Here is a 22,693-nt window from a genome sequence, read left to right on the forward strand (position 1 = left end):
TACATATGAAAGATCAATTATAGCAATGTGAAAATAAACACTGAAAATAATCACTGAAACCTGGCTCATTTTAAAAAAAAAAGCAAATTAAGTGGTTTTGGAGAACTGCTGGGAGAAGATTTTGTGGGAGTTAAAGATGCTTAAAGTCTGAAAATCAAGCTCATTAGGAGTTGGCTTTTTACATTATGAAAACCTGCCATGGTAATTGACCCAGTGGACATTTCTGTAACACACACACACACACACACATGCCTTAGAGTTTCACCAGACCTGATTCATGATGAATTCCATAAAATCTATAAGGAGATTCAGCAAGAGTGTCTGCAAATAGAGTCATTCATTTCAGGCAGTATTTCTTTTTTGATTCAAATTTTACAGCTCATGAAATTGCAAGTTCTTGCAGTCTATGTTTTAGATTATTTTTAATAGTTGATTTCTACACTGAGATTTTTGTAGAAGAAAAGTTTCTTCATCTGTTACTAATGTCCAGGAATTGTACTCAATGTCCAGGTGATTCCAACACTGCTTCTTTGAAACCCCAGGCTGGCTCAGAGCAAACCTATTACATCCACAGCTGTACAGAAACATCATTTTGAGCAACTGGCTATTTTCTCTCTCCAGTATTCTTTGAACATGAATGTTAATGCAACCATTAATACTTTACATTTTTCTTAAACTCAGTATAAGCAACACTAGTATCTACAAGCCCTGGGGACAGAAACAGTGGCTTGTCTGCTGTCCTGTTAATGCTTTGGCATATAAAAACGTTGTATGCTTTGACCAAATTTATTTTCCTAAAGAACTATCACTCAGATGGAAGTGTTTTATCACCACAAGACATGGTGCCTTCTCCAAAATGTAGTACATTATTTACTAACCTGTAAAGCCATAAGGATGCAGGTATTACCATGAGCCTGAAAACTGGACACCCACTGCACAGCATCATGACATGTTTCATCAGTTGCCTCTACAAGATGCTCCTTCCAACTTTCTGTGTTTTCTGCAAACCTCAGCAGGTTAAACCTGAGGAGAAAGATATTCCACAACATTTAACCCTAATCAATACTATCAGTTTTCTACTGATTTAGAAAACCCAAACTCCACCAAACACAAAGAGAAATCTGATTGAAAAAAACCCAACTAAACAAACCAACAACTACCCTCACCCCAAACCAAAAAACAACCCACCCAAACAAAAATTCCAACCAAGAGCCTAGTAGTGGGTTGAGGTCTTAAAAGTTAGAAGAGTCAGAAACAAGAAAATCTATGGGAATGCTGATCTCAGGAGCATGAAAAACATTAGGTATGGGAAATGAGGCTCAAATTTTAAGAGCTCAGAATTGGTAGTTGTTTAATCAGAAGAACAGCTCAAGCAGCTCATGTCATATGCATATTACACTCTACCATAAAAATTACTTGGATTGCATTTCAGTATTATTTGTAATTATTAACCTTGTTACATAAGAAGTGCCAATTTCAGTCTTTCATTTGTCATTCATCATACCTGACATCATTTTTCCTCAGCTGCTCCCAGATAAGAGAGGTGAGTTCTTTCGTTACACATGGCAAATACGGGTCCATGGAACCAGAGGTGTCAATCATAAGACAGACATTTGCTTCTAAAATGGTACCAAACAACCTTCTGCTTCCTGGGCCACAACATTAAAACCAACTGTCATTACACAGGCTTATTTTATTGAACATACTCTTTTATTGAACATACTGTAAACCCAGCAGCCTTTAGGGATTATTTTGGGCAATTTTATACATAATAAATTCTAAATCTGTGTGGAAACAAGGTAGTTCAAAGGTTACTAATAGAAAAATCTTCTGCCATTTCCAATCTAGCACTGTCAGACATTAATTACTAGCCAACTGCAGCAACCTGCATCAAAAAGTTGGTAGCTCCTACTTTAAAACCCAATTAAAAAAAAAAGAAAACTGTTTCCCAACAAAGATCTTCATGAGCAACAGAGGGCTGAAAATACTTTTCACCAGCAGTGATGCTGAACTTCTAAATAGGGCACATCCTTACCAAAAGAAACAGAAAAGCTGATTTTGCCTGTACATGTTATTGCATGATGGAAAGCTGCTGACACCAGAAACCTTATATTCATGGACATGCAAAAAGGGAAAACTTACATCACAACCCTAATTATTTCACAGCAGTCTAGATGTTTGTCAACCACACAGCTGCTGTATTCTCTTGTATTTTGATTTTGTTGTCATAAAAGTACTCAAAAAAATTTCCATGAAGTGCAAAATGGATGACCCTGCATCACAGGTGAGGTCCAGATTCATGTCCAGATTTATTCTATTGGAAATAGTAGATAAGAGCACTTCTTTATAGAAAACCAGCTGCACACCAGTACCTGACAGAAGCCACTGTATTCTTTGTACATAGCGCTGCAGCACTTTCTCCAGTTGCTGAGTGTAGATTTCCAGTTCTTTAGATTGGATCTGCAGATGCTTCACAACCCCCTGTTGAAATTCAGTTTGTACAAGAGCATTTTACTTCAGGAGATTTTTGCTCAGCTGCTATACATGCAATGTCTGCATCAGAAATGAGGGAGATCAGGTTTTTTCATCTTTCTCTCTATGAAACAGTGCAAGAAAAATGTGGTGACTGTTCCAAATCACCAAGTAAGTGCTTTACCCAAATTAGGAAAGCCCTGTTCTCATGCCAGCCAGTTGTGCTGAACAACAAAATGAGATCATTTGGACAGGTGCATCTGTTGCATTATTTCTGACAGTTGTATAGATGTGATAGAGCAGTAATATCCTCAATTTAAATTGTTATGCTTCTCTCCAGTCATTACACAAATCAAAACAATCAAGATCCAACACTTTCCCAGCTTCAACTCACAGGTGATTTTTACAAATTTTACTCCAAATTTCACAATTCTTTTTCACCCTGTATGAGCAGAGGGAAATGCCAGGCATTCCAAAGATTCCATGCAGACTGCACTTCAAACATATTAAATGTATGTTCTGGTGAATAAAGGATCTCCTCTAGCTTTCTAACAGAGGAATGATTTAGAAAGAGCAGGGAATAGAGGAGGAAACATCACACTACCAAGGCACAAATCTTGACCAAATGAATTGTCTTAAAGAAACAGAAAGCCTTTCAGTGTTGTAGGTATGACATCTGCAAATGCTTACATTGATTTCAACACTAGGGAAGATAGCACAGTATTTTGCTGCCACTTTCTTGTGCAGAGCCTCCACAGTTCTGTTTTGGTGAGTGCAGCTGGGACCAAACACCAGTCTGGGCAATTCCAGTTGAAGCTTTTTAATACTGTACTTGGTCAGCCACTTGTAAGACAAACAAATGGAGCAACTGGTTGTTAGTAAATATTAGAACAGTTTAAGTAATAATACATTGTAAAGAATCACAATTAACCTGTTCACATTAATTCACATGGATGATTCTAAAATGGCCATTTATTAGTAATGAGCAAAATACCTCTTTGCTTGAACATATTTCCTCTCTTTTTGGCAGTGTAACAGAGGGAACAGAATTTCTTGTGCACATGGTCTGTGGGTACTTATGGTACACTGTACCTAGTTTAGAAAATGAACAAAGTCATATTGGGAGGGAGCCCCAGGTTCAAATCAGCTCTTTTGAATCACACAGGACTGTTAATATTAAAAACAAAACTAAAAACCCCCCAAACCTCACAGGGCAGCATTACACAATCCCACATCTGGAAAAAAGGCAAAGTTTCTTTATATCAAAGTATTAAAAAAAAGGGGCACTTATTTTAAAAGATTGTCTCCTTCAAGAAATTCCATACCAAATCTTCTCTAATCATCTCAACCACGACAGCAGCATTTTTCCTTAGAGCATCATTGAGCAAAAAATCCCAAAGCCCAAAGAAAATAAACCCCAAAAACCTGAGAGCCCAACAAAATTAAAAGCGGTCCAAAAAAACCCCAAACCAAACCATCAAACCCAAACATCAAACCAAAAAACCCCACCACTGTTCGTTAACTAAAACTCACTACCACCCACTAGTTAAAGCACGCTGATTTACCATGAGGGTAGTGGAACACTGGAACAGGTTGCCCAGGGAGGTGGTTGGGGCTCCATCCCTGAAGATACTCAAAGTAAGGCTCAACAGGGCTCTAGGCTGCCTGATGTATCTGAAGATGTCCCTGCTGACCGCAGAGAGTGTTGGGACTAGATGACCTTCAGAGGTCACTTCCAACCCAGACCATTCTATGATTATCAGCAACTTAACATCCTAACAGTTTTGTCAGAAGAACACTGGTAATAAAAAGGCTTTGCTCATCATACACTAACACATACCCACATTTCTTCCTCTGCCAGTATAAAACACTGACACAGAAAACTCTGGCTGCTTCCTTGGTTTATGCCTTCGTATACTCTCAGTATGAGGCCATTCTTTCATTGCTGGTGCTACAATTAAAAACACCAAACAAAACACAATGTAGACTTACTTCAACTTGATTACACTCTTACTTGCAGCACTGCTCTTCAGTTCATCCTTTCCTATGAGCACAATTTTAAATGCTTTTCTTAGGTTAAGAAAAATCCATCTTACAGAACTATTTATGCTGCTTCCATAGAAATGGAACCAAAACCTTTACAAATATACAAACTGCCATCAGGAAGCATGCCAGAGGGCATCATTTGAAGATATTAGGGGTTTACAACAAGCAGGATTTGTTGGAAAAGCTGATTAATACTGTACAAAGCACCTTAAGTGCAGCAAATCTGAATCCAGATTTGTAACTACTGCTTACAGACCTACAATCTCATTTCAATAAAACAGTAGATTTCAAGACTCAATGCAAGAAAATGTACATCATGATTTGCAGATGTTAGAGAAGATACAAAGAACAAACAGGGAAATTACAAAAATGGATCAGAAAGGAAAGGGACTCCAAGGGACTGACAGTGACTGGAATAAATTTAAGAGCTGTTTCATATACCAGGAGCAGTTGCCAGCAGTCAGCATTTCAAATGGTCTGACATTTGTGGGTTTTTCCCCCTGCTTTATTACTGGATCATAAATAAATCAAGTGGAACAGCATGTTAAATGCAATGGAATCTAATAGTATTAGCACAACTATATATATGGAACTGATAACAAAATAAATCTCTGAGTTGCTGAGCCTTTGGAGGGAAAAATAAAAGGGGAGTATGAATTGAAATCCAAGAGAAGTGAGGTTCTAATGATGGCTTGGAACAAAGCAGGGCTCTACTTTCCACCACACACATTGATGTTTCTTGATATGGGTTGGGTATTCAATCATGAGAGCTGGAAATAGTTACACAGCTGTGCAGTGTTCGTTCTGCTCACAACCTGAAAGCAAGCTAGATACACCTCAGCTAAAACTCACACTGAAGAAATTTCCAAATAACTACAATGCTTCCTATTAGCCTGATTAAAAATTAAAATAGCAAATGTTTCTAAAACTGAAAGTCTAGTATTTTCTTTTAATCCAAAGAAACTGAAGCCAAGAAGCCCCTAAGCCATACAGACCTGGTGGAATTTCTGCTTTAGCACTAGGAGGACGCCACGCCAGTACTCTTAAGGAAGCATTTCTCTCTGCACCATGGTTGCCTTTAATATACTATGTAATAAAAAAACATTAAGATGCATTTCAGTTGGGTCATAATTGCATTATTCAGAACTGAAACTACCCTTCACTATTTTCCAGTTCCTGTTTTATTCTGCCTTTTGTAACAAGTCAAGAGGTTGCCATTATTAATTTGCAATTTCTTGCTAGGTTAAGTAACTTTAATTGCTCCATTTTAATTATCTTGCCAATTTAATCTGATGCCCTAAACCTAAACACTAACATCTATGGGCAGGTAAGTCTGGACTGTTATTGCCACTTGAAGGAGGAGTCCAGTAGGACAATGGCACTGTTTTATAGAAGCAGCACTGTTTTCTCCCCTCAGAATTTAATTGAATATTGGGAACTTAGTGTTGGCAACAGTGCTTTTCCCTTTATATAATAGTTGGGTATGATCTCTAATGAAAAGACAGCATCTTAAAAATGGGGCCATTTCAAACCATTCTGGCCAGACTCAGAGCTGTGGGTTTAGGAGATGGCAACTTCTGTGGCCTTCTTTTCTCTTTCTTGGCAAGCACATTTGAGTCTCCTTCTGCTACAGATGGATCATCAGACCGACTTAGTGAACGTTGCTTTAAGGATTCCACCAGGAACACACACTGAAATGGAAGTGCACATTGTTTGGCAATTCATGTATGTGAAGTAGATAAGGTTTCAAAAGACAGGCATTCTGTATTTATAAATGTAAGAATAAAATTAATATGAAATTTATTCATCTGGTAGTACTTAACACCTCTAATTAAATAGGAACGCCTTCATGCTATGCTTGCTCAAACACACAGGAGAGAAATTCTCCCTGCTCTGAGCAAACATGCTAGAAGAAAAGGCAAACAATTCTACTTGAGAAGAATTTATGACAGGATTGGCCACAAGAAAGAATAATTTTAGTTGTAAACTCCTTGTACTTGATAAGGAATCACGGACACTCCAACACCAGTCACTGCAGGGCTACTGTACAAGTGTTTTCTAGTCCACATTTACTCTGTGGTGATTATTTTCACACTCCAGAGCATCCCTGCCCATCTTACAAGGATTTTCATTGTGTCCAGTCTTCTGCACTGTCAGCTGAACAAACACTGCTTGAATTTTTTTTCTGAATAAAAAACTTTTAAAAGATATAAACAATTCCTACCTTTTGGGAGTAGCTGTTTGCTTTTTCCATTTCAGATACAAGAACACTAATATCATCACTTTCAAAAATACCTGTTAATCCAATACATGCTAGTAAGTGTGGGGTATAAGCATACACAGTGTAGATTTTTGCAAGTGTAGAACAAATTGTAGAGCATGTACTATCAATTAAAGGAATGAAAATGTCCTTGTTTCCTCTAAACCAGGCAGTCTGGATCGACCACATTAGTAACTAGATTTTACATGTGCATCTTTAAAATATCTAGCAGAAAATAGTGAATTCAGAATGAAAAATAGTAACAAAAATATCTCCTGCACTAAGACTGCATTGTAGTATTCTGCAGTAGAACTGAAAATCTCAAACTTGTGTGCTAATAGAGCATTAGTGCATCCTCAAAAAAATTAACTACTTGATTGGGAGGGAAATAGCATTAATAAATATCATTTAAGGAATGAAAAAGAAGTACATGCTGACTTTCCTTCCCACATACCTGCCTCTCCAAACCAATGAAATCTCCCATTGGCTGCCTGTACTATCTCTTTAAAAGCTGTGGCAGTTTCAGTTGGGTCAGCAGAGCGGGCTGGCAGCATTCTGTTGGAGTCAGTGTCTTCCATTACACTGAAGAGGCAGACGTGAAGTTGCAAATCAAAACCTCTGCAAACCTCAGCTACATAAGCACTCAGTGTGTGCTGGAAGAAGAAAAGAAAAATAAAATGGCATTTGGATTCTGAAATGTTCAGACAACTCCAGCCTGTGCACATGGATTAACAGCCACAAAGCACATGCACTATGAACATGTATCTGAGCAATGGATTATGGTTATTAAAAACAGGAGCCCTGTCTACATAGCAAACTGTGGATTTCCACCATAACACTATTTTGTGCCTCTGTTCTCATAAGGAAATAACAGCATATAAAAAACTCAAGAGCTGGTTTATTCAAACTCAGGAATTTGCAGTGAAATGATGTCCAGAGCTGGAGTGGGAAAGGATTCCAGAAAACATCTCTTAAACTTTCTATGATTCACACATTATGAATTGCTACCTCCACCACATGAATAGTGATTGCAGAAGTGGAAGTTTAAGATCCTGACAGTTATGCTGGCTTAAATATGTAAAGGAGAAAAGCATTCTGCCAACAAGGTATAGTGACTAACCAAAAGGAAAAAAAACAAGAGAAAAACAAAGTTGAGATTAATACTGATAGGAACTTAGAGAATGCAAAACCTATGCTCATACTTACTGTTTCCTGATCAGGTATTCCAGTGGTTAGTAGGTAAAGTCCTTGTGATTTGTGTTTATCTTTGTCTTTGAAGTCTACTTCCACAGCTCTCCTGAGAGCACTCATGAAATTTCTACTCCCTTTGCACTGCAAGTTCAACACCCACCTAAAAGATGACATGAGAGACAGAACAAACAGCCTATGTAATGACCCAAATTATTTTAGTTTCTGTACTGCAACCATGGGAAACTAGTTTTAAAGATAAGATTCAGAGGATAGAGATAAACCAAATCTCTCTTATAAGCAAATCTGTAATGTAGCAGACCTTACAGAAAATAAAAATGAAGCCAGAGGTACAATGAAACCACTGAGGATGCAACTCCACAAACAGAACTGGGAAATGTTTCCAATGTGTGGGTAATAAACATAAGGTTAACTTTAACACTCCAGTTGCATTTGAAATAAGTTTTCAGTTATTCCTGTCAGCTGAGGATTTCTTACACAGAGATCATCCCATTGGTGTACATACATAGTCTCCATACATATGAAATACAAAGTCTCTAGGACATACTAAATTTTATAATGCTGTTTTCACAATGAACCATCATGGATGAGTGTAGAACACTTCATGGCAAACTGTTTTCATAATATGATAAAAGTACCAATTTTCCAAATTGCTCACAATGCTGCTTCAATATGCTTCTATGTTTTATTTGTTTCATGGTACCTATAATCACTTCATTCAGCTGTATGGGAAAGTTATTTGATCCTACCTCCAAGCACTTTGTAAGTTTTCTGGTTTAGAAGGAACTAGCTCCAACTGCCAAGGCACAACATCACTCCCAAATCTTTTGTAGAAAGACAACAGCAATTAATTGACAGATTATGTTTTAGAACAAACACAAAGAATAGATTCACTGAAAAATAAAAGTATCATTTGGGGTATTACAGACATAAAATGGGCTGATGCTTTATCATGTTTTATTTCAAACCATTTATCCATCACTCAGCAGCTGTTAGATTCTCAAGGTAATGAGCCAGATTACATCTTTCTTCCCTGAATAGGATACAAATTGAGCTGGTAAAAAGCTCAGAAGGATTGCAACAAAAAAACCCCAACTATCGGATGCTGCCTGTATCTCTCCTGGGAGGTAAGGGTTCTGCCCTGACTCCAGGTTTGGAGCTCTGTGAGTTGCTGTCTCCTGCTTTTAGCTGTCAGTCAGGAGCCTGCCTGGCTGTCAGCCGCTGTGCCACACATTTCTGACTGCTGGTTTGAGTATAGAATTTCAGTACTATTATATATTTACATAATACTGAAGTTACTGTAAAATTCGAAAGGGAGTTCTCAGATAGGGTATCCAAGACACCACAACTCTCTTTCTACAGGTTTTGTTACAGGAATGATACAATCAGTTCCAGTAAGCCTCAACCAAAAGAGTGATTTTTAATTCCTAATCTGGTCTCCATACATCTAATCCTTTCATGCATCCAATACTGACAAATTAGTGCTGCTCTCGCAATTATTTCAGCCTAGAACATTAAACAGAATTAAAAAACCCTAAAATACTTCATTGAAATGTGTGACAACTACTTTAAAAGCATCTTAAACAGTTGCTTACGCTAGAATATTGAAGTAATCCTTATCTGACAGCTGCTCCTCAAGTAACAGTCGCAAAGAATGTTGGATGTGGATGATGTACCTCGAGTTTGTCGCTGATATATCAACAAGTATAACCACCCTACAGAAGAAATAGGTTAGTCATCAAAAAGGAAGAAGAAAGAAACTGATTTAATTACATACTCCTGCTTTCACTATACTCAAAACTTGCCAGGGGAGTATCTTCCAGCTATGCAGCAAAACAGTTTAAATACTTGATGTATATTTTAGAAGATTAACAAAATTTTAAAAAAAATTTAAAATCTGCAAAAATAAGGTGAGATTAAAAAAATAAATATATAATTAACACCTGAAAATTCTCTTTCTTAAATGATGTGATAATCAGGGTACTGGCTGTTGAACCTTAAACACATCATCCCTTGTCTCTGTACTTGAGTATCCAAACCACGCCTGAAACACGTGGATGTTATCCAACAAGAAAAGTTGTTGGACAGTTGCCTGTCCTTTCCCCAGCCACCATGCCAGGAGCAAGTGCAGTATTACTCCAAAGAGTAAGGCTCCTCCCAGCAAGTCAGTGACAGACTGGTTGCTGAGATAGGGACCAGATGGTCTTTTTGAGGTCCCTTCCAACCCCTAACATTCAGTGATTCTGTGATCTGCAGCTGCTGTCTCTACAAATGAATATTTTCTGCCCTGAATCCTTGGAGCTGACTTGCATACAAAGAAAAAGCTAGCAAACTAGTACCATCACTAATAATGAAAAAGAAGCCATCCAAGTACAATACCTCCTTTCACAAACACATCCCCATATTCTTCTGCTAGCACCAGACAGCCAGTCAATTCGTTTCTCATAGATTCTTACCATTTTAGCAAGGAGTTTCTATGGATAAAGTGCAGAAAAAGCAAGTTTAAAAAACAAATCAAGTAATATATTAAGCATTTGGCCATAAAATACTTAAGTAAATTCACAGAATAATGATGAAAAAACCCACTGATTTTCATTCATTTTGACAGCAGCATTTCATTCTTAGTGAAGATAAAAGAATACAGTCCACAAGAAAAATGTACAATGGTAAAAAACCCAAACAAAACAATGAAGGGTCTAAAGGTCTAAACTCTTCTCTCCACATTTCTTCTTCCTCCTTCTTACCTTCACAAAACATCTTTCAAGTCATGCAGCAACCATCCCAGCGTGCTCCTATGCTACTTCACAGAAAAGTTCTTGCTAGGCCCTGAGCCTTTACTGGTCTGGCCAGTAATAATGAGACATTCCTCTTCATAAAACTTGTTTGATTTGCAAATAAGTAAAATGGAATACAAAACTTTCTCCCAAAATTATTAAACCAAGATGAAATGAGACAGTTCTGATTAAGTGAGCAGAGTACTCTGTGGTTTCATATCCTGTCAACGTACAGGCTAACAGATTCATGTATACACAGGTAAAATAACCTAAATACATTCTTACACATAGATCACAAAACCAGCAACAGTGATGGACTCTTTCCCTCCCTCCTCACTACCGTATCGCTTGGACATGGTGATCTCAAGGGTCTTCTCCAACCTGAATGTTTCTGTGATTCTGTGATATGAATCTGAGTCCTAAGTCTGACCATATCATGGACAGATGTCTGCACATGAATCTCCGCAGTCCTTGTGCAACAGCACAACTCATGTGGAACAGTACGATGGCAACCTAGTCCTGACAAGGCCATATCACTAAAGACAACTCACCTGATAGTTGTACAGTATTGGCAGGTCAACATGAATATTTTTCACAGTTCCATCATACCATTCAAACTGCACCATCACTTTCTAGAGGGATAAATAAAACAGTCAGGTGCTTACAGAAGCCTACAGAAGTTTCACTAATATGGAATTCCTTCCTGAATCGTTTTTGAGAATGGCATAAACATCAAGGACACAAATTCTAGTTAAAGCCTGCAGAATTTCACTAAGTACTGATTTTAATTAGACATAGCAACAGAAAGACAAAGAAAGTGTCCTTATCACTTACCTCATGTAGAGTTGATGATACTGTTTTTTTAAGAATAGGTACAAATTCTTCCACAGGAGAGAAGGCATTGGGAGCCAACACTTGATAAAGGTTCAACTTTTTAGCTATGGCAAGGAACAAAGAAATTAAGTAAAACACATGCTGTGCCTTGAATTCATGTTTCCTACCTGTCAAACTTTTGTTTCCATGCTACCTTTCAATCCATTTGTCTTTAACCAGTCTGTCGAGGTTTTGGCCAGGCCACATGGTGTTTGAAGAACTAGTGGTCCTTCGTGCTTTGGGGGCTTTGGTACAAAGTTGGAAGGTACTGCACTTGCAAATTCTGTGGAAACCTAAAAAGGATTTTAAGAAAGAAAAACTCTTGCAAGTTTTGGCATAACTTTTTTTAACCCTCAATCCAAAACACCCAGCATAGAATCTTAGCTTTACTTACATTCACCAAACTTAAGTTGAGATTCCAACAATAAAGTACTTGGAAAATTACTATAATTAGTCGTCCTAAAAATTGAGTTTGGGGGACAGTGTTCCATTAATTTCACTGTGTTTACCACAATGCCAAAACCACAGGGAAATTAAAACATTATGATTATAAACACTGGCATAAAACCAGCCAATCATTTCTCTATAGCAAGCAGGCAGGGAAAGGAACTTTGCCACACACAGATTAAATCTTGACCGTTCCATCATCTACCTGTATCAAGTCAAATGAATCACATTCTACTTTCATTCACAGCAACAGAAACAAGTGAACAAGAACTCCTTTGGAGCACTAGAATTCCTTTATTTCAAAAAGGGGTTAGAGACCTCTGTTTTTTCAATGGACAGAAGTTTGTGGAGATATTCTTTCATACACAAAGTTTGCCTACTAAGTTTCTGAGATGACATGCTTTTATCTAAAGGACCATCTTTGTCATTTCAGGGTAAATTCTGCCCCATATGTACTCTATATGATCTTTAGTAATTGTGAGGTTAGAAGACAGATGAGAGAATTCTATATATATAGAACAGGGAGGATGAGGGGAAACACAAATATTGTTCACAAATGACCAGTTTGCCTCCTGTGTGGGATGTCTCAGGTCAGATGACCAGATATGCAAGGATACCAAATTGAAGCTTTCAGTCCCTCTTTCAGATGAGATCTGTCCACCTCACACAACTGCCTCCAGTGGTTGTGACAAAGAAGACACTATTCTGCTAACAAAAAAACCTGCTCACGTTTGTAAAACAGTTCTACTGAACTTTTAGCAGTGAAGTTTAGCAGCCATAGGTGAATTCAGACACTAAGTACAGGGACAAGCTAGGAACTCCACTTACATGACTGCACACAGTTAGGCTGGTCAGCTTCTTAGATTGCCATTATGATCACGGTACAGTGCTCTTTTCAGTGCATTGCTTGGTCTACAAAACTTGCTGCATTTTGGAGCTGTATATCAAGCAAAATGTCTCCTTTACTGGTTTTGGCCTTAGCTAGTTTTTACAATGGATGGCCAACACATAATATTCAAAGTTTACATCAAAGTATCTAACTAATCATATAATTTTGTTTTCATACTGTGAACACAAAAACCACCTACCCCTGCTACTTCAAAGTACATCTGAAAACAAAAAGATACGTACCTCTGCTACTCTACCAATATGTGAGCCACAAGTTCTGCTTTGAAAAGTCTGTTTGATGCTCTTGAGCAGGTTCTTAGCCTTCTGGGATTCCTCAATAAGCAGATGAAAATCACTGCTATCAAAATTCTGTGCATTTAAACAGAGCAGAGGGAAAATAATTTAACCACTATTAAAATACCAACCAACAAAACTTTCTTACTGTGGTGTGCAAACACCTATATAAGGCTGCCTGGCATAGCAGAACTGAGTGTAAATATATCTAATGCATCACATAAGTTATTAATCATTTAATAAGCAAAATACTATTCTATTCTTTTGAGTCAGTCTACAATAAGCCACCACTTTCATCCCATTCATCAGCTTTAAGCCAGTGAACAGTACCTGCAAAATTTACTCTTTTTAGGAAGGGGTTTTCATTTGCAGAGAGAATTAAGCACAGGTTAACTGACCACAGGAGAAACTTCTACTCAGATGATCACAGAATAACAGAACATTAGGGGCTGGAAGGGACCTTGAAAGATCATCTAGAACAAGCAGGATCACCTAGAGTAGGTCACACATGAATGCATCCAAGTGGATTTTTAATGTCTACAGAGAAGATGACACCAAGGCAGAGTAGAGGGCGAGCAGAACCTCTCTCGACCTACTCACTACACCCCTTCTAATACACCCCAGGATGCCACTGGCCCTCTTGGCCACAAGGGCACATTGCTGGCTCATGGTCATCTTGGCCATCTGTCAGAGAGCAGATCAGCCCCCAACCTATACTAGTACATGGAGTTGTTGTTCCTCAGATACAAGCCTCTACACTTGTCCTTCTTGATAATTAGTTTACCTTCTAATTGCAAAGAATCATCAGAAAGAGAGCAAAATGTGTTCCCTCTCTAGCTGCCACATACCTCTCCCTTTGAAGAGTAGCAATGGTAACGGCCTTGTACAGCTTCTGCAAGGTTTTTCAGAACTGCCTACATACATAAATAGGAAGGAAAACAGTTACTTTGATTTGGCAGTCTCTTTTGATAATGTGGGATGTTGATATTCAATTAGAGAAAGAATCTTTGAGGTAGTTGTAGTAAGAAAAGCAAAGTAATTATGTTTCCATTGCTTGCTTTCCTGTCTCATTTTATACAGCTGAAAAGCAACAAAATTTACAGAACAGGCAATAAGGGTCATGTTCATTCACCTTGTGTTGAAATGCCAGTCACTCTTCCTTTGAAGGCAGGCTTGTACCAGTCAGAAAAAGGCATTATCACTGCAGAATGCACATAAAATATAAGACTGCCCTTCCTCTGCCCACAACCACCTCTTAAATCCTTGCTGCTTTTTTCACCTCTCCACTTCCTTCTCTACTACCTACTACTGCAATCTTTTACCCACAACTGCAATACTCTTACTGCATCCAATCTTCTCTTCAAACCAGGATTTCAACCCTTGCCACTTAAGTCATTACATGCCTTAGGGATAACCTCAAACAAGCCATCAACACCTAAACCCAAGTTTCTGAACAAAAGAATCTGATTGTCCTTCTGTCTCCCTCTTCCTTCAGCCAGTCACTACTAACACCCAAACAACTGCTCATGATCAAAGCTAATCTGAGCAAGGCTGCTAGAGTTTGCACTGATGCAATTCCATATAAACATTTTTATCCCAGAGAATGCCATACTCACATGTTCTCACACCTTAGTGCCTGCTTTTCTCCTATGATCCATCTCCCTACCCACTCATCCTCACTGCAATACTGCCCAGCTGAAGTCCTTATTTCATTCTGTATTTTTCATCACAGAATGACTACTTGGAAATAGTCAATCCTGTCCACACCACTTTTGGCTTTGGTATTAACCCAGATGAATGCTCCCAATGTATTTCAGGTGTGCAATCTGCTCTGGAGAACACACAGCTCTGCATCAAGATCTGTAACGACTAAGTCAGCTTCTCCACAAATTTATGAAAGACGACACTGCAGTTGAACAGGAAACAAATTCCAGGACTGCTTACCAGAGCAGAAGCATTGCTACAATCATAAGTAACAGCATGAACCTGCAGTTTTCTCCCCAGCGTACACTGCTGAGCATAGTCAGACAGCAACTCCAAAGACTGATCAGGGCTGATAAATGGAAAAAAAATATTAAATATTAACAATGGCAGTAATCAAATAGGGGGAAAAGGTCATACTAAAGGAGACTGGGAAGAAAACTGAGGAGGAAAGAAATAACAAATCATGGGAATGCAACCCAGTCATTTGGCATTTGACCTCCTCTTCTCCTTTCAACAGTTACTGAGGTACCACTACTGGGGTTTTGTTCTGTCCTAAAAACCTGAATGATAATAAAAGCACTGGAATTCTATTCCGGTTCCTAACAGCTTGTAGGTGAAATGTACTAAATCACTCCTTGATAGCCCTGAAAGCTAAAAAACAAGAATTGTGGTCTTGCCTTTCAAGTCAGATCTTCAGCTATGTAACGATGTCCATTGTCTTCCAAAGGCACCAAAAAAGATTTCCTTTGTGTTTAGAACTCAGCAACCCACACGGCTTTGATTTTCTGAATTCTGAAGGGTTTTGGTGCTAGTAAAAACCTCTCTTGGGAGCTACACTTCTGGCAGAGACAGATATTAAGGAGGTCTTCATTCACTACATAATAAAAACTTTTGCTTTCTGCTCAAAGCAAAACTTGGAACCTTTTAACTGAACCCTGTGTTCAGCAAGTTAGCTGTAATGCAATCTCAATCACCCTAAACACCAAGCTTCCCAAACTTATGCCATCCCTTTGCACATTTGAAATCAAAACAATTAATTAAGAGTATGGGAACACTCCCTGAATCCTTACTGCAGTCTTTTCCTGGCAATTCTGACTCCAGTACTGCAAGTTTGCAAATGCTAACAGTGGAATTGCTGAACTGAAGCCACTAATTTATCTAATCCAAGACCAGGTTAGTTTATTTAATCAAACATTGTAAGTTTCCCAAGTTTGCTTTTTGCTTTTTTACAACAAAATCTAGCTCGTCACTTTCCCAGAGGTGTGGACCCTTTTTACTAACGTCCTTAATAATGCTGCAGGATTTTTATTATTGTAAAGCAAGAGCTGGTAGACTTTCAATTATTCCTTGAATGACTGATCTGCAAAGGAAAAACGTAGCTTTGCATCAGAAAAGAGATTTATAAATAGTAAAAAACTGTAGGAAATAAAGAAACTCAGTGGTATGAACTGAAAATACATAAACCCTATTTATTTTTATATCAAGTTCAGATTTTTGTATCTAGGCTAAAGCTTGCTCTTAGGACAGGTAAGAAATGTACCAGTTTCCTACAATAAGGACCACAGAATTCAGTTCCTTCACCATGAAGATATGTCTTAAAGCTTTCAGTAAATTGCAGCCTTGGCCGGGCTCCAGCTGTTGTATCCATTCTCTTGCTTCATGTAGCCTAAGGGAAAGAAAAGGAAGATGTACACTTAACATGCAGGTGCTAAATAAGATGGATCATGAAGATTACTACAAATCACAGGAGCTAAGATATTCTATGCATGAACAACCAGCTTGAAATCACTGACTGCACTCAAAATTGACTGCTTAATAACTGCAGGCACAAGATGAAAAATGCTATTTATTACCCACAAGAGACTGCTCTAATGAAAATGGAGACTTGGTTGGAAACACCTTTATTTTTTGGAAAAATGAACTTACTTACACATGAATATTGATGTTTTTTGGACTCTCCCACAGTGGTGAAATTTCTGTACTGAACGAGAGGCAGTACAGTTGCTTCTTGTAAGACAGCTGTTCATCAATTAAGCCCTGATAAATAAAAGTCAATGTATGACTATCCATGCTGCTTCTCGTAGAGGTATTATGTAAAAGAATTAAAAGAGTAATTTCCTGAAAATGGTTGACAGCAGTATTTTTAGCTATCACAATGAAAACCTTTCAAGAAAAAAAGTGCTAGGGATTCAAGTATTTGGTAAGGAGTACAGAAACACAACCTGCAGACATATGGTAATCCAGCCCATTTGTTAAAAGGGCAGGAAGCAGGGGCTATTTGTTGTACTGCTATCAGTTGACAAGCACATGAAACAACACACAGAACAGGTTGCCCAGGGAGGTGGTGGAAGCCTCATCCCTGGAAGTTTTTAAGGCCAGGCTGGATGGGGCTCTGAGCAGCCCGGTCTAGTGTGAGGTGTCCGTGCCCATGGCAGGCTGTTGGAACTAGATAATCCTTGACAACCCTTACAACCCTGACAATTCTGTGATTCTGTGATCTACTGGAATAGGCATATTCACCCATCAAACAACTGCTAAAAAATGCTTAACACATATTCATGGACAGGGCTAAACAGTAGTTCAGGTATTAAAGCTATGTCAGCCACACCATGTGGAACTTGAGTTTTCTTGGTTAGTTTGATTTAAATGAAGACATGAAATGCATAAATATCAGACAATATCAATAAAATTTAAATAATTTTTGAAGGAAGGAAATGAGTTGTATGAATTTGCTAAGTTAGACAGTAAACCACACTCACTGTATCTGCCTCCATTATCATAAAAATTGTATAAAAATTAAAAGCAAAATAAAGGTCAAGTTTCTTGTGGGACTTCAGGAAGTAATTAACTTACTAAGGTTCCAACCAAAAATGTGAAGTGTGCCTTGTTGTGACAAAACACGAAGGCATAAGGAAGCTTTATCTGCTTTAGATAGCTCTATGCTGAACTTGATTCTAGCTCCTAGAGCTGTTTCTGTTAGGCAAGTTTCTTTCACGGAATATCCTTGTACAAGAATTGAGAAACTTCTAAATATTATATATGAAAAATATTATTATGGTACATACCAGAGTTTGTGTGAATCTAGACATTAACAAACTACACATTCAAAGACACTTAAAACACACTTTTCTACAAGAGAAACCTTCTATTTCATTGCATATCATGAATTTAAGCAGATTTTTTCTCTACCTAGTTCCTGGCTTGTAGTTGTACAAAAGATTGATTAGTAAGTTGTAACTGCCAAAGTCTGGTTTAGTATTAGGTGTTCAAGGGGGGACTGGACGTGGCACTTGGTGCCATGGTCTAGTTGTGAGGTCTGTTGGAGCAGGTTGGACTTGATGATCCTTGGGGTCTCTTCCAACCTTAGTTACTGTGATACTGTGATACTGTGATACTGTGATTACTCACCAAAAGTTCCTTCTGAAAATCCAGTAGTCTAGGTCTGTAACTCAGATCAGATGTATCAATCACAAGTCCAATTTTGGTTCCTTTTATAACGCCAAATACCTTAAAAACATCACTGTAAATACTAAGCTTATCTAGAGTGTTTAAATCTTATTGTTCCTTCTGTAAAAGGCCACTCTAAAAGAAAATATTAGGTACTTATTTTCACCCTAAGCTTTTCAGCATAATGACACAGAGACAAAGCCAAGGGAAAAAAAGCAAACCCCACAAACAAAAACAAAAACAAAATCAAACCAATAAAAAACCCCTCCTGACTAATGGTTTATCCTTAACACTGACTCCTATTTGCCCCTTCCCAAGACAATTATTGATTATTTGAAAGGATAAAAAGTAACTGTCTGCAGCATCTCCTTCAGGTTAAACCAAGCAACTTAGTAAAAGCCAGATACTGGAATGCTGCTTCTTGCTCTGTCCCCTTCAAGGGGGAGTTGTGTCCCTTTCCCATTCCTAAGCATTAGCACTGCTAGGCACAATAAATGGTCAACCAGCAATGCAAGGGAGGGCACAATGGACTTCAAGGCAGAGGAAAAGTCAGATGTTATGCTCAGCATTCTCTGCTCCCATTTGAATCTCACCGAGAGGTCCTGACAATTAAAATTGCTAAGACTACATTTAAAGAGCAGAAAATTGCATAGCAATGAAAGATCAATAAAAGCAGTCACCAACATAGGGGACCACTGTCCATGATGTGCAACTCACAGTAAGCAATGATAATACTTCAGCTGTTTGGAAGCCATTTTTCACTAGCATTCAAATGGTAATGTGTTCTTCAATGCCATATACATTTCCATTCTAAAAATACACTGCAAAGTTGAAGTTACCTTTCTGCTGTCCTGCAACAGCCACTGAATTCGCTGCTGATAAAGGTCAACCACTCTGATAAAAGGCATAGCACACATTTAGCTAGAAGCATTCTCTTGCACAGTCTATCATTGTAACACTCAACCTTCACATCTTTTTCTCACAAATACAAAACCACCTTTTATTACACTGGCTTCAGTGTTCTTATATGGCTGCAAGGTTAACCATTTAAATACTTCTTTCCCTGAAGCTGTTTATCCCAGTAGTTATGTGGCTGACTGACAAACTGCATCACTGAAATGGTTTCTATCAGTTGATGGCTTTTCTGTTCAGAGATAGGAGTATTCATAGTCCATGTGTGAACAACAGAAGCTCAGTCAAAAGTGAGTTTAGCTCATTACACACGGGTTACTGCCAGGAGATGTACTTCATACAAACTGCACTACTGCTTAAGATCTTCATGACTGATAGAGTGAAGTATCCAGTAGTGGGACTCCTAGGAACAGTCTATCATATATAGTGAAGCCCAGCAAAAGCATCATGATTCCTGTACAGTTTGTTCAACCTATTCATTAAATATTTTCTTCAGTTTAAGTTTCCCTGGTTTTACAGATTTACAATTCAGTTAGAAAACTTGTAGCTTTCACATATCACAACTAGACCCATGGCTTTAAACTAATTCAAGTCACAGTAAACACAAAACCACACAATACTACCTATGAAAACCCAACTATTAGCTGCCCTCCTAAATGAGCTAACTACTTCAGTTCAAAACCTGGCTGATAGGCATCTTCATTAAAAAAGACCCAAAACCTCAGCAGTATTGACATATAATCATCATCTACCCCAAATCTCAGCAAAAAGGATTTAATACTGAGATACTCTGAATTTCCCAGAGATAACAAGTGAAGACTTAAGTCAGAATCTGTCATCATGGAGGATGGAGAAATCAATTACAGTTCAAAACCATAAACAACATGGATACTTACTCAGAAAGTCTGGACTCAAAATCAGTAAGTGTCTCTTCTCTAAACTCTATCTCTTCCACACCACTCTCTGAATTCCTGGAACACTACACATAGTTAGCACCAGAGAATCACACAAACTAAGACTGACTAAAGAAAGGCCAATGTTGCACTTACAAACTAATATTGCCTTTGTCCATCAGATGCTGTAATGTTAATTGCAAGGATTCTAAACTGTAGTTTCTGAGCCATTCCTCTGTTGTTTGCAGCTTTTTAAACTGTATTTTTTTTATCTGTTCTCTCTGCAGATCAAGTAAAAAAATAAATGCAGTATTAGAAAGGAAATATACTGTTCAAACATGTCAGGATAGCTGCTGGTAGGCAGTACACAGCCACAAAAACCATGATTGTAGGTCCTGGCTCTTTTGGATGTGGAATGCAAAGGAAAAGGTTTCAGAACACCCTGAGATTGTGAGCTAAAGGGAGGGGAAGGAGAGTTTACTCTGGGAGAGACAGGAAGGGAAGACAAGAAATAGGAGAGTTTAGTAAAAGAAATACTCTGTGATTTACCAGAGAGGAAGTAAAATCAAGCATTTTCAAACCCCACCTCACAGAGTTTGAAGGGGTACACATTGTCATGTGGTTTTAGAACACAGAAAAATGCAGTATCAAAACTCAGCCTGCCTTTATTGTTTCACCTGATTTGTTCACAGATTCTCTGCACAGAAACTATAAAAGGTGTAATGACTTCATCTATGAAATTCTGTGTATATACAAACACATGTAAGGAAACACATCACTCGTCTATCAGCTTATTTCCCACACTGTATTTGTAGTGGGTATGTGTTTTCTAGTTGTTCCATATAGCAGGTAACTTGCCTACCAGCAGATCTTGTGTCTTGTTGGTATCTGATACCAGAAATCCTCTATCTGGTCCTAGATGAGGCACAGTAAAATCTTGCTGGGGTGAATGATTACCCTCTAGTCTGGATTTTGTGGTCACCCTACAAGACAATGAAATTTATAGGATTACTTCATTGCCCATAATATTCCTATATTGTCGTCATGTCTTTTTTTCTGTAGGAACTGGTTTATACTTCGACATTTCTTTACACGCTCCAGTTGATACACGACCAATGTTTTGAAGGGACATAGCACATGGTTTAGATGAGCTACAGTAATGCAATCTGTATCTACATACAAGGTCCTGACAAGACTGTGTAAGTGTCCTCACCCAGCGTTTTCCAAAAACAGATCACTGTCCAACAACTGTGCCATTTTCCTGGTGTGTGTAGCCATGACATGAACAGACTTAGCCTTGTGGGAAAAAAGCAAAAGGACAAAGTGTTAGAAAAAAAAGCTTAAATGCTCAGGAATATGCACTGTTAAGAGTTTGTATTAATGCTGTCACCAACTGTTATGATAATTACATTGCATGTGGGACAACAGCAAATTAAAAAACAGCTACAAAGAGAAATTACAATTTTGTATCTACAGAAAACACAATTAGTAACTATTCTGCGGGAGCTATTTGCTAAGGGATTTAATTCAGTTCATTATACAGCTGCTGGGAGACAAGCTACATAGCTCAAATTGACAAAAAGATTAACTAAAGCAAAACCCAGAGCGCTGCGGGCCAGTGTGAGCGGCGGTGGGAGCAAAGGGCCGGCAGCCCGAGTCAGCCGGGGAGGGGATGGAGGTGTAGAGGAGCTCAAACTCGCGTCCGGCCGCGGTAGCACAATAGCAAAACCGACCTGAAAGCCCTGTCTCCCGCCTGGTTGGGCTCTCCCGCCTCACTCCGTCCTCAGCCGTCCGCGTTCTTCTGCTCAGCAGCGGGTGCCAAAGGCGCCTTCTCTCAGCGCTGTCCTGTCCCCCGAGACTCTCCTCGCCTCACGGGGAAAGGCCCCTCAGCTCCACCGACCCCGCGCCGTCCCGTCTCCCGAGCCTCACGAAGGAAAACCCTCCTCGTCCCCCATCCCCTCTAGCCTAGGCACATCCCGAAAGACCGGACGGCCACCTGCGCAAGCGACAGGGAACCCCCAAACACCCTCAGGCCAAGGCACCTCCCGGGACTCACCCGACCCCTTCCCCCGCGCGGGCCGGGTACCGGCGGCTCGCACGGTCCAAGGCGCAGCCCAGCCTCACACCTCACTCAGCGCGGGACGTCCCGAGGGCGGCCCAGCCCCACCGCCGCGTTACGGCGTTGCCGGTGGAGACGGAGAGAAGGCGGTGGCGCCGCTTCCCGCCACCTGAGGGCGGTGGTGCGCGCGGCCCCGGCGGGATGAGGCGACGGCTGGGCCGGTTCCCTCAGCGCAGGCGGGGGCAGCGGCTTTAGTAGACAATTTATTTTGATAAACTTGCTCAATAACAAAAATACAAGTGAAGAAAATTATGTTCATTTTATACAGTTTGTATTAACATTTGTTCGGAAATCATTCACTGAAAAATGTTCGAACCAATTAGAAAACAATCCTCAGTAAAAGCCGGGGCGGGGG

The 22,693-nt window shown here is 39.1% G+C and overlaps 2 protein-coding genes across 2 annotated transcripts in view; both read right to left on the minus strand.

The window, feature by feature from the left end:
• VWA3A (von Willebrand factor A domain containing 3A) overlaps positions 1-21,192 on the minus strand; it is a gene marked incomplete at its 5' end in the record, with an annotated part of 25,115 nt that extends 3,923 nt beyond the window's left edge. Inside the window, 27 exon segments of the mRNA XM_054180277.1 lie at positions 879-1,023; positions 1,505-1,649; positions 2,373-2,481; positions 3,163-3,315; positions 3,467-3,564; positions 4,313-4,423; positions 5,514-5,604; positions 6,060-6,209; positions 6,743-6,813; positions 7,233-7,431; positions 7,985-8,129; positions 8,737-8,811; positions 9,583-9,702; positions 10,367-10,461; positions 11,313-11,393; positions 11,596-11,699; positions 11,789-11,927; positions 13,213-13,338; positions 14,112-14,177; positions 15,208-15,316; positions 16,508-16,633; positions 16,898-17,004; positions 18,376-18,474; positions 19,254-19,308; positions 20,223-20,305; positions 20,372-20,500; positions 21,082-21,192. Coding sequence (XP_054036252.1) covers positions 879-1,023; positions 1,505-1,649; positions 2,373-2,481; positions 3,163-3,315; positions 3,467-3,564; positions 4,313-4,423; positions 5,514-5,604; positions 6,060-6,209; positions 6,743-6,813; positions 7,233-7,431; positions 7,985-8,129; positions 8,737-8,811; positions 9,583-9,702; positions 10,367-10,461; positions 11,313-11,393; positions 11,596-11,699; positions 11,789-11,927; positions 13,213-13,338; positions 14,112-14,177; positions 15,208-15,316; positions 16,508-16,633; positions 16,898-17,004; positions 18,376-18,474; positions 19,254-19,308; positions 20,223-20,305; positions 20,372-20,500; positions 21,082-21,192 — 3,042 coding nt within the window.
• MOSMO (modulator of smoothened) overlaps positions 21,142-22,693 on the minus strand; it is a 30,810-nt gene continuing 29,258 nt past the window's right edge. Inside the window, exon 3 of the mRNA XM_054180411.1 lies at positions 21,142-21,202. Within this exon, the coding sequence (XP_054036386.1) occupies positions 21,198-21,202 (5 nt within the window). The 3' untranslated portion in view covers positions 21,142-21,197. The remainder of the gene's footprint in view (positions 21,203-22,693) is intronic.

This window comes from Dryobates pubescens, chromosome 4, assembly GCF_014839835.1.
Source record: "Dryobates pubescens isolate bDryPub1 chromosome 4, bDryPub1.pri, whole genome shotgun sequence".
Lineage (NCBI taxonomy): Eukaryota > Metazoa > Chordata > Aves > Piciformes > Picidae > Dryobates > Dryobates pubescens.